This window comes from Acipenser ruthenus, chromosome 15 (genome assembly GCF_902713425.1).
Source record: "Acipenser ruthenus chromosome 15, fAciRut3.2 maternal haplotype, whole genome shotgun sequence".
In the NCBI taxonomy this organism is placed as follows: Eukaryota; Metazoa; Chordata; class Actinopteri; order Acipenseriformes; family Acipenseridae; genus Acipenser; species Acipenser ruthenus.
In genome coordinates this window covers 31,177,799-31,190,631 of record NC_081203.1, presented here as the reverse complement: position 1 = coordinate 31,190,631, position 12,833 = coordinate 31,177,799, and the positions used below count along the sequence as shown (strand labels likewise).

The following is a 12,833-nucleotide window of genomic DNA, read 5'->3' as shown; positions in this document are numbered from 1 at the left end:
AGAAAAGTAGAGATTTATACAGAATACACACAATAGAATATTAAACAGGTAAGGCAGAATTGTAACACAATTGTGCAATCTAGACCTCTTGGTTTGAAACGTACTAAGTTGTTGCAATTTTAGACGCTAACATAATTTCTGTTACAAGCGCTCCTCCAGAGTATGTTGTGGGCTTTGCAACGACATTGCTGAAATAAAAATAGAACCACAGGGGCTGCAGACCTTTGTGGTTCACTCCAGGCCACTAGCTGTTAGTAAGAACAATTTACATAAATTCTGTGAAGATTACAATAAATCAAGTGCAGTAATAAATGACATTAATGCACACTGGTAACACATGTTAACAACTGCCACTCAATTAGTGTCACTCACCATACAGATACAACACAGCTAATTCTCACATGTATTATTGAACAAGTTGCCTTGTGGAAAGTATTTGTTCACTATCATTTCATAAAACTAACAACAGTGTGAGCTGTTGACCTGAATATACAGTATATATTTATTAGCTTAAAACTTATCGTTACACCGGAATAAAAGAACATTAAACCAGCACTGTTGTTGACGTCTCCAATTTTTGTTTGTCTCAAAGCTACTTGGTGTAGCAAGATCTACTTAGTAATCATTTAGTAACTTGTCTTAGGATGATTTGTGGAAGCGCAATATAGGCTAATGATCTGTCTTTATTATAAATTGCACAGCAATCTGAGATGCCACACAAAAGCGATATCTATACCATTTGCACTGCATTGTATTAGGTGATGTATTTATTTAGCATGGCTCTTATTTCAGGATCTTCTAATACTGAGGTTCGATCTTTTGAGCAGTATTAGCGTGGGACCGCAGGAACAGTCACACTGAACAGGGCTGGCTCTGTGTATTACAGTTGTCTTAAAGCAGCTGGTTATGCCACAAATGACAGGACCCATGAATACTCACTGAGAGTCTATAAAGGAATTTGATCAATAAATCCAGAACTATTGAAATACATGAACGCTCCCTGTAGACTTCAGTGAGCCTCGGTCAAGAGCTTCCCTGTCATAACAGAATCTCAGTGATCAGTAATAAATTAGGACCCCCCCACTGCAGAATGTCCTGCTCTTTACATGTTATAACTGCTGAACTATTTCCTCCATGATTGATGAAGGTTCTCAATTCCTCAGGGGCTCTGACTAAATGTCAATGAGAACGCACAGCAGTTTCAGCTTCTACATGGGGGGAATACAGTAAGTCCTGAACTCCTGAAAGGGACTTTGAGAAGAAGAGTGTTGCTAAAGTGGTCAGTGTGATCAATGTGGAGGGGATTGATGGTAATACTGTGCTGGGTATTATTCACAAAAAGTAAAAGACCAAAAAAGCTCACTATTCTGATTCAAATGATAATGAATTGCCCTTACTTCAGTGCCTGCTGTTTGTTTCAAAGTAGCATTTTGATGGTAACCTGAATTAATTGGTCACCAGTGAAGGTACTCATTGTATTACTGAGGTACTACAGGTAGAGCAATTACAGTACATTAGTACATTGTGTCACTGATAGGTTAAACCAGATATGCTGAACATTAACAGTGTAAAATTTTTGTCATAAGTTTAAAGGATATCATGTTAAAAAGACAAACCAGGAATGTTAAACTTAAAAATAAACATTACACCCACTTGCTTCATATATTCTTTAAAAACAAAATTGTGATTGTATCCTGCACATTGTGTGTGCGCGTTTGTGTGTGTTGTGAGTGCACGTGGTTCTTTTCACAAAATCAGAACCACCGAATTTTTTTCCAGTGATAATCATATATCACACCTTTATCAACAGTGATTGATATTGTATTATTTGATGTAGATTATGCATATAAAGACGTATTTATGTATGTGTGTATGTATGATTTTATTTATTTAATTATTTATTTATTTATTTAGCTGTACATCGCCCCCCCCCCCCCCCCCCCAAAAAAAAAAAAACAAACACACACAAATACAATTTAAATATGCCATTCAGTTAATTGCAACTCTGATGTAGGTATGATTAAAAACATTAAAATACAGGTTATTTTCCATGTATGTAAAATCTAAATATTCGTTTGTTTGTTTTTTTACATGAAATTATCTTTTGAACCGTACCTTGGTTTAATTTTTATCCCGTGTTATACCCGAAGGGGGTTTAACTCTTTGTGCAGTTTAATTTTAATCTGATGCTTTTTGTTAAATGTTTAACTTAAATTCCGAGCCTCATAAATATTCCAAATCACTCGCTCCGTGTTTGATGAGGAAATGAGCCTTTTACACTGTGCAAATCCCCAGGCAAGGAAAAAAAACTCTACAACTTAACTAGTAGAATTGAACCTGCAGAGCGCAAGGGCTGCTGTGATTAATTATTCCGAGAACTGTTCTGTTCGGGTAGAACCTGCTCAGAAGCGAATCATACCAATAATACAAATGAATAAGTTAGATCTACACTATATAATAATCAGCATACGCATTTAAAGCTCTCACCTCAACAGGTTTCTATTTTGTACCCCTTAACTCGTTATTAAACTGTATTTTAATAAGATGCACGTTTGAAAAGCAGTATGTCATGAATATCTGCTTATGAACTCATTTATGCTGTTACAAAAATACAATATTTATATTTGGAATATCTAAATTTCATTTTATTCTTAAGCATTTATAACGTTTGTGTTTAGCATCTATACATATCTATCGCTACAAAATGTCAATCAATGGTGTAAAAATGTGTGTTTAATTGAAATATCTTACCAACAATGCTCAGTTTCAACAGCTACAGGTTAGAAAAGAAAAAAGTAAAAAAACATGTGATGTTTTTTTTTTCTTTTCAGCATTACTAAGCTACAAACTATCGAACCATTTCAAATTGCAATCGGTTCTAATGCTTTTCCACTCAACGACAGAATTGAATTATGTATACACGTTCAATTGAAAGAAATGCATAACAATATTAATTGTAATGTGTTCACAATTAATACAGTACATTTTGATAAGTAATTGAAACGGTTTTATGTTATAATCAATAGTGTTCCACTTAAACTTTTTTTGTTTGTTTGAAAACACTAATAGGTTTCCCTTATTGCTAACAGCAAAACCATTTCTTCATCAGCTTCGATTAGCCGATAACGCCAGCATAAAGTTACGATAATTTTTCCTCTGAATCACAGCGCATATCATAATTCCTTTTAGAAGAAAAGCACACACACCAGATCATCTCTTCCTTTAAATATAGACTATCTGCATCATTGCCCGTTTCCCTGTCAAGTTTTCTAAATGAACTGCATCACTTTTAAAATATTAAAATATGAATATTAAAAGTATAGGGAGACAAGGTTATTTGCACAATTTACGCTGTAAAGCCTACTGAACTGCGAATACGTCCGAATTTTGACAATAAATATTTAAACAAACAAACAAACAAAAATAAATAAATGGATGCATCTCCCAATAATTACTTATGGCAGCAAAAGTTAGTCTATACTGGTATGATTCAATCGATAGCCATCAATCATACCAGGCTATACTGGTATGATTCAATCGATATCATGTTATCGTCAACAGATCATAGTTACTATCTCATAGGGAAAAGGTGTTGCATTTTTTTTTTACTGCTGCTAAGTAAACAATGTATAAAATATACTGAATATAGTCTGACCATAAATTCATTCTATACGTACAATATTTATGACCAGCTAAAGACGTGTAAATATTTCTTATATATGAAAATCAGGAAGAGGCAGAAATACTGTATTTTCCATTCTCTGTCAGTGGATGTATTTTCAATGAAAATAATAAAAAATAATAATGATAATACACGCTTTAAAAACTCGGTAGAGTACTACTTGGCACCAACAGTCTTAACCATCGCTTTTGGGAAATGCAATATCCCTTAAAGAATGACAAAAGTCACACAGAAGGAACAGTGAAGTCATCAGTTACTTACATGCTGTGGGTTGTAAAGGTGTGTTATGAAGACTGGTTTTTTGAGGGGTTGTTCTCGAGCTTGTTGTTTTGTTTCTCTGATTGGCACTCCAAGTAACTCTGTCTGATTCTCTGAGTCCTCCTGCACTGTCTGCAGCCTACCTTTCACCAATGACTGAGGACAGAGTCCCCTGCAGCCTATAAATAGACCCACCGGCACAGTCTCTGTGATTGATATAACGGGCAGATGACAAAGAATAGATAAAGTCACAGTTACACAGCGGGAGGAACAACATCGCTTCAACACAGAACGTTATATTTAGTTTAAAATAAAGCAATACTGATTTGTTGCACACATTGGTAGCGAAATAAAAATCACAATCTAACATGTACATTGCAATGGATAAATAACAAGTGTTAAGAACATGTTTTGGGGGTGTTTAAAAATTAGATTAAACACCATTTAAAAATTAGATCGTTAGTTGTCTATAGTTTAAACTGTTGCTAGACATTTTTACATCTTAACAAAAATGTAATATTCAGAGATTTAAAAATGTCCCATCCAAAACTGATGTAAGTGCATACATAGGAGAAAACAATATCAACACATAAAATATAAACATACAACAAAAACATATTGATTGGTTTAACAAATAAACACATTCGTTTCAATTACAGAAAGTCCTTTCCATCTTTGTGACAGCACAGACCATAGAAGAACTGGGATTATTGTATGAATGTAAAGTATGATAAAAACACTAGTAGAGTGATAAATGTTTCACTGTGTTTGCCCTTGAATTAAAAGCCTCAGGATTGTGGAAGAAAATAAAACACCTGCTTCCTTTTTAAAAAATATATACATTCCAGTACACTACCTCAGAGTAGGAGCATTTTTATTGGCTGCAAAAAAAAAAAAAAAAATAATAATCAGATTCCAGGCAGATTTCTTGGGAGGCACTGCTGAATGGAAAATAGATATTGACACAGGGGTGAGATTTGAAACCCTGCTGTCACTGAATGACCAGACAGACAGGGGGAACAAATTAGAGGAAGAGGCACAAGCAATGCTGAACTGTAGTTATTTCTTTACATCGAATCAAAAAGAATATCTAGGCTAACCCTTTTGATCATCTGTTGTGACCGACCATGGTCTCTCAGGTGACCCCACCCCACCTACAGCGTGTTGTGTTTCATATACAGCAGATCTTCATTTTCATATTCTTCACCATGGTCGAGCACATCTAGTGGCCCTACTGTACAACTCACAAATACAGCAATATGCTATCTCTTCATCTTACATCTACATCAACCCAAGGGACCTTTTCAACCTGAAAAAAGAAATAAGGACCAGGGGTCACAAATGGAGATTAGATAAAGGGGCATTTAGAACAGAAAATAGGAGGCACTTTTTTACACAGAGAATTGTGAGGGTCTGGATCCAACTCCCCTGCAATGTTGTTGAAGCTGACACTCTGGGATCCTTCAAGAAGCTGCTTGATGAGATTCTGGGATCAATAAGCTACTAACAACCAAACGAGCAAGATGGGCTGAATGACCTCCTCTCGTTTGTAAACTTTCTTATGTTCTTATGTTCTAAATGATGCATTACTGTATCCATATTAAAATACTTGCCACTTTCCCTACCCTTAGATTGAGCACTCACTAGAGGCTTTATCCTCTATGGTAATGAAGCTACTATTGGAACAGTTCCAATGGTTCATTGTCTCCCCTTGTCATCGGTGGTACAGTTCATATACTCAGCCACTTAATCTTCAGTGGAACTTCTGTTTCCCATCTGCTTATTGTCTGTGACCTTCTTCTGTTCCCTCAAACAATGCTGCATCATCCTCAAAGCCAAGGTCTCGCAGCTTAAATACATGAGCGTTCACACATTGCACATTGCCCGTTGAGCAACAGCGATTGTAAACAGTGACTTTCTGCAAAGACACTGCATTCATGCTTTATGCTGTATCCAGTACAGGTACATTACGGGTTTACCTTTGTCTTACTGAATTTTTTAGGAAGGTGTTATTCTGTGGGCATGGGGAATTGGATTCCTATCTGTTCTTCATACAGGAGATTCTCATTGAGGTCTGCTGAAAGGTATGGTAACAAATATTTGAAAACCCTGTACACTGTAAATTATCTTCAGTTCCTTCACTGCCCATAACTTTGCTTAATTACATTTCTAATACAAGCTTGGCACATTGTTTTTAAGATATAGTGGTGTCTTCTTTTCGCAGTTTTCTTTCTAGAATAATTTGGATAGTTGTCAAGAAATACAAATCTTCGATACCACTACTAATTCACAAAAAGTCATGTTGGACATCATTACAGAACACTGTAGTGTACAGTACTGCAGGCGGAGGTCCTTGGAGCAAGATCAGGTACAGGTTTCACTAGGGATTTCCTCACGATGATCAAAACCATACTGCAGCAAACAGTCATGACATTTATCCGAGCCATGCAAAACCCCCTCCCTTGGATTTTACACATGCCATGTTTTTATTTTGCAATCATTTGGAAGCAGCTTGCCATGGAAATGGCTAGGATCTGAAATCTGCGGTTTCATATTCAAAAAAGGTTATAGGTACAACAAGCCCTGGACTTGTTTAATTTGTTCCCCAAGGTGTGAGAATGGCCATTCTGTACAACACTGTAAATATTGAAATCCTTAATGCTGAGGTAACACTGTGTGGCACAGGAAGTGTTATTACTGTCAGCAATATGTAAATGAAGGGTCTAAGATTTTAAAATCCAATCTCTTACCCTTACTATATATCATTTGCTTTTCACTACTCCCCTTATGAGTGTGCATATGTTTTTCACTTTAAGAAAAACTCTGGTAACAGTGTTTTGAATCTAAACCCCTTTTCTTACAGACTTAATTTTCATGTTGACGGTGGCAAAACCAATGTTTCCTACCACAGTTCACGTCCTGTGCTACAGTTAAAGATAATAACTGGACCCCACCTGGAGGGGCTTACTCTTGTGCTCTACTGTATGCTGCACATACTGTAGGTGGTAAATGAGTGCAGTCTGGAAAACTAAAATACTACATGCAAAAACAATTAGGACTTGTTTTTAAGCTTTGATAACATACCTCCATCAACGTGTCCACAAATACTGCATAATCCTCGGTACAGAATTCAGCCGTATGCTACTAAAATCTTAAAGTGACATCCAGCCTTCCTCTTCACCACTGTACACCTTCCATTGATGACTTTCAAACATGGCTGTCCCTTAGATGTCCTTTAGGGCACCTCTGCTCTTACAGCAACCACAGCAGTCACATTGTGCACGATGCAAGCAGATTGCTTATAATAACCGTTAGAGACCTTTCATTTTTCAATGTCAGCATTTTCCTGGATAATTTTGGCATCCTTTAAGAATATAAGTCCCTTAATATGAGGATAAAAATAAACCAGGTACTTGCAGAAACACTGCCTGGGGATGCTATAATCCTATATATATATATACTGTATAAGTCAGAGTTTGTGAGGAATGGTATTAACCTTTATCTATACGGTTAGCATACTGTATTTTTAAAACAAAAAAGTGCCTGTAACAATATTAGACAGGGAAGACAGCTAAAGGGATGACATATCAGTGTATTAGCCAAACAGAAAATTTCAAGAAGGCAAACTGCAAGTCAGACGTTTAAAGAAAAATCATACATTACGTTCATCTGAAATTGCCTAACCTGTTCAACACCACAAGCATGTTAACGCTTTAATAAACACATGTGATTTCTATACCAACACAATTCGGGACTTGAGGATTGCTCCCACAGTAATTTCACAACCCCACAACTGGAACAGTCAGTGGAGAATATCTCTAGTTTCCTAGATTCTGACATAGCATCATTTGCAAACCAGATGGGCCAAGATGCAAAAGAGACATATAATCATTCATGATGTTGTTGTTTGCCAGGATCAGTAGAGTCATCCCACAGACGCTAGCCATTGTAAATGTTGTTCACTTAGAGCCTTTATTGGGAATAATCAGACAACGCTGAAAGCTGAATTTACATAAAATGTCAGACATCCACACAAATCCATCTCATAATCTAGAAGCCTTGCTAGCTCCTTGACCTAAAACATTAGCGGTAGACTTCAAAGAACATGATTAGCATTAATATTGGACTACCTTACCTAACGTAGCAAAGGAAGTCTGAGTGCTAATGGGGGTTTGTGGAACTATATACAGTATATATATATATATAGGTTTCTTATACATTTCTTCCTCTTTATAGTTATGAGCACACTTGTTTTAAACAAGTAAAAACAAACCCACTAAAGTTACCAAAGTCAAACTAAATAACATTTAATTTAGGGGCTCGTGTTAACATCTTGAAATAATAATTTTAAAAAAAAATTGAATCTGTGCCCCCGAAGACTGTAAAAGGTGTATAATTTAAAAGGGCTATTTTTAAACTGGAGTTCTGTGGCCACTACAGTAGCGTGGGACTGTGACTCTGCTGTTACTCCTGTTCTATTCATGGTTCCCTTCCCTTACCTGACGGTTTTCATGACATCTCAATTATTTACAGTTTCAGCCAAGGAGGTTCTTCAAGCAGTGGCTAGGTGCCAGCTTGGTGTCTTTTCAAGGTGTTTGTGTGGGGATTGCATATTCTGAGGGGGGAAAGGTGGCTGCAGAAGCCTATGTGGGTGGAAGTTACTACACTGTACACTGTAACTACACAACTTAAAGTGTAAGAATGACATTGTTACTAAAATAATAGGAACATAATTACAATTTGATTCCTCCTGATCAATTATTTGGAAGGCTATCTGTGTGTGTCATGGATTATATTAAGAGAGAGAGAGAGAGAGAGAGAGAGAGAGAGAGAGAGAGAGAGAGAGAGAGAGAGAGAGAGAGAGAGAGAGAGAGAGAAAGAGAGAGAGAGGAAGATGGTGGGGATGATTGGGGAAGGGATGTGAGTGAGCTGGGGGGTACTGTAGGGGTTAGAACAAAACACTGCATGATAAAAATGTACAATAATAGCTTATAATATGTGTCAGTACAATAATTCCAATAGTATTAGACATGAGCTAACGTATTATATGATTTCCTATTGAATCAATATAAGGTAGCCAAGTGAAATAATTGCTTAACAAGGAATTAATTATCACTTCAATAAGGACTATGGCCTGTGACTTATTGCTTTCGGGTGTTTGACCTTATTTTATCATGGTTAATTTGCACAGTAATTCTGCAGTTTCTCATTCTTTCCTCATTCTTATACTACCGTACTGTATACGTTAACCACATCTTATCATGCTAACAATGGAATTCACAGCGTTTTACCATTCTTGTCTGTGATTTACCATAGTTGTCTGGGATATAACATGCTTTCATTGTATTTTTATGCTTTACAAAACTTTGCTATCACAACAGTGTTGTTGATCTGGATAATAACAGGCGTTTTATTTATATGTGTAATGTATTGTATTGCATAGCTTCATATGAGATTAAAGTATAATCAAGTACTGATTTCTCTTATTTAGCCACTAGTACGGTATATACTGTATATGTGAACTTTAGAGTAAACCAGTCTCTCTGAGTGTACAAATGAAAGAAAGCATTTGATATTTTTTATAAACCGATGGTTTTGTGTCTATTTCTGCCCTTTTCTCTTCTGTGGTTCTTCCCCTGTCCTCAATGAATTCAAAATAAATTCCTACAACTACATACTGCACAGCTTCAATGCATATCCGACATGTAGTCTAATATGAATTCATCAATAAGTGGCACTTGTTTAAAAGTATGCCCCAATGAATCCAAGCCTGACATTTGTAACTTGCCAATTTCTAATAAATAGAAGCACTCAGTGTGGTTAAAAATGGTTATGGATGCAATAAATACCTGCTTCTGCAGCAGTCCATCACAGATCCACAAACTGTATATCCATACTGTAGCTGTTTTTTTTCTTTCTCTCTCTCCATGTAGCTAATATTTCTAATTTACCATCGCCTAGAAAGAGCGACACGAGAAACCATAAATTCCCTTCTAATTCCAAATAATTCCGATTACATGGACGAGTAGTTTTCAATCAGAAAGATAATCTCGATGATAGATGGTTGGATAATTGGCTGTCCGTGCGACGTAAATATTGTGTCGTTCTATTAATCTCGCCGAATGAGGTGTCAAACCTGTCACTCATTCATCAAACCGAATTAGGAAATATAAAGAATAAATAAACGTGAGGAGAGGAGTCTGTATCCATACAGCTGATAGCACCTCCATTCTGTAATCAGTGTTTAGCAAAGCAAATAAAAATGAGTTGGTCACGCTCGCCACAGGCAAAGGGGTTATTTTTGTATTCATTCATTCATTTCTTTATTTGGATTTATCTTGTATTGTGTACAACATTTTTTTTGCTCTAATCTTACAGAACGCTCCTTAATTCATTCCTCTCGTAATCCTGTTATAATCATACCTAATGTCCTCTTTGAAAGCCACTGTCATGAAATCAATATATATTTCCTGTTTTCAGGGTTAAAAGCCTATTTTGCCCAGCTATACAGGCAATTATATCTGCCAGTGTACAAGCCAGGTAGAGCTTTCAGAGACACCCTGGCAGACACCAAGGGACTTCTTTTATTAACCTGGCAACCTGGCAGAGCTGACATAAATATCGACTTTCACAGAAATAAAGCTTGACAGTTGCAATTGCGTCCTGAATACTTTATTTAAAGATTAACCCCATTAAACTTGGTGATCAAAATGTTCCTCGGTTCTTTTTTTAATGATTTATTATTATTATTATTATTATTATTATTATTATTATTATTATTATTATTATTATTATTATTATTATTATTTTTTTTTTTTAAATCAAAATTGAATATCTAGCAAAAAAATAATAATTGAGTCAAAGTAACAGTCAAAAGCTTATTGGCATGATTCATATGCCTGACATGCATTTTGAATGTCAAAAGAATCTTTTCCATGGCATTCAAAAATAGTACAATAATGTCATCTTTAATGAATGATTTTATTATATTTAGTTAATGTAAATCGTCCCTTCAGTAGAATTCCAATAGGGGCTAATACTTCTCATAATGGACGTAACAAACCTCGTTATATATTACGGTTTCCATTTGAAGTGATCTTGAACCCCAAAGGTTTATGGGAGCTCCATGCAGTTGGCCTAGTGAGGTCTTGCATAATAGAATTAACCTGACTGGGAAGCAGTTGAAATGTTTGCCTACTACCGTAAACTGTCTAATTTGAGAATAGGCGTGTGTGAGGGATTGTATTATTGGACCGAGTTAGCCAATTGAGAGTTTATCTAAGACGACCCTTATCACCAAGCACTAAAGGTTAGGCTAATTCCTTGCTTGCAAACTTTGGCTTGTGACGAGCCACATCAGGCCAGCAACTGTGATTCATAACACGCATTGGTCGCATAACACAAATTCGTCTCAATGAATACAAACTTTTACATTTGCATGTAGCAGGTTTTCAAAAAAATACTTCTTATTCCGTTGGTAATCTAAGTGTTAAAAAAAAAAAAAGAAATCAAATACTGACATGCTTTTAATTTAATTTATAAAGATCATAATTAATGACCTGGAGCCTGCCGGAGACCCCATTTCAGAATTGGAAGACAAAAGGCCCGGCCATAAGAATAAAAATGAAGTTTTCATTGAATTCCGAATTAAATCTCAAATATCAGTAATTTAAAAGAAAAGGTCAGCTCTAATGGAGTTCCTCCTCCTATTTTAATATCTCATAATTCTCTTTAAGTATGAGACCTGCCATTCCAACAGACACTAATGACATGTTATTAATTAATTAAACTATCAAGTGTTTGTAAAGCAAACAAACCCTGAAGCATTATTCAATCAAGTATGTTATTGGACAGGATCTCAGTGACATTCTTAGGATATCCAATACGACAGAATGTTTTCAAATCTGAACTTACTGTAGGCGTCTGAACTATCGTATCAGCTATCAAAAAAACAACTATTTGGTATTACAGTATTTTTTTGTGCATGTGTTGTAAAATTGGCAAACTGAAGTAGATGAGATTAAGATCTCTCATCCAAACTGTGGCACATCCATAATGACATGCATTCAAACCAACTATCTATAAGTTCATCTGCCACATTGGGCTTTTTGCAGGTCAGTAAAAGGTTCCATTTGACATGATCTGTAGCTACAGTAATTCCACGCATCTGCATATTTCTTAAAATTATTGTGCCAATAACACTGCCCAATGACTGATCGCCACATCTATACTGTGCTATGACTTTGTAGAGTTTGAAAGGTTCACTTTTCAACCTGTCTAATACCCTGGTTGAGTTTTAATTTATCAAGCCAACATTAATGTTTAAACCTAGAAATACAGTACAGTGCTCCCTTGTTATTTTGCTATCTGACTTCTACATCGAACAATTATGAAATATTGAATTAGCGAAGGGACCTTACTTATACAGTAGAGTACAGTATGAACAATTGTGAAATGAAGAGGGAGACATGTACACAACCCAAGATGTCATTCATACATGTAATAGTATAGCTTCTTATGAGTTTTGAAACATTGGCAGTTTCCTTTTATTGCAGACTTGGTACTTGCAGAAAGGCTTCCTAAGTGTAAAAACACCAACAAGCACTGAAGAGAATTTATAGACACTAAACTGAAAAAGTGGGAGAACACAGGTGGGACTTACTGCAGCATGACAATTAAGTAATAAACCCTGCTCAGGTATAGTCAGTCATTTTCAGAAGTACTTAAATGTCAAAGGTAAAAAAAAACAGGTGTAGCACCAACAATTACAAAGTAGGAAGACATTTAGGATTCATCCTCTTAAGTATGGCAGACTGAGAGAGGGATGTTTTCTGACCAATAGAAACTAGTCTGCAGCTGCAATTGCTGTTAATAGAGACGTGAGGCAGAGGGG

General features: G+C 36.0%; 1 protein-coding gene across 1 annotated transcript in view; it reads right to left on the bottom strand.

Annotated features, from left to right (window-relative positions):
* LOC117422071 (steroid hormone receptor ERR2) overlaps nucleotides 1–4,057 on the bottom strand; it is a 75,680-nt gene extending 71,623 nt beyond the window's left edge. Inside the window, exon 1 of the mRNA XM_034036713.3 lies at nucleotides 3,944–4,057. Coding sequence (XP_033892604.3) covers nucleotides 3,944–3,945 — 2 coding nt within the window. The 5' untranslated portion in view covers nucleotides 3,946–4,057. The remainder of the gene's footprint in view (nucleotides 1–3,943) is intronic.
* Between the last annotated feature and the right edge of the window lie 8,776 nt (nucleotides 4,058–12,833).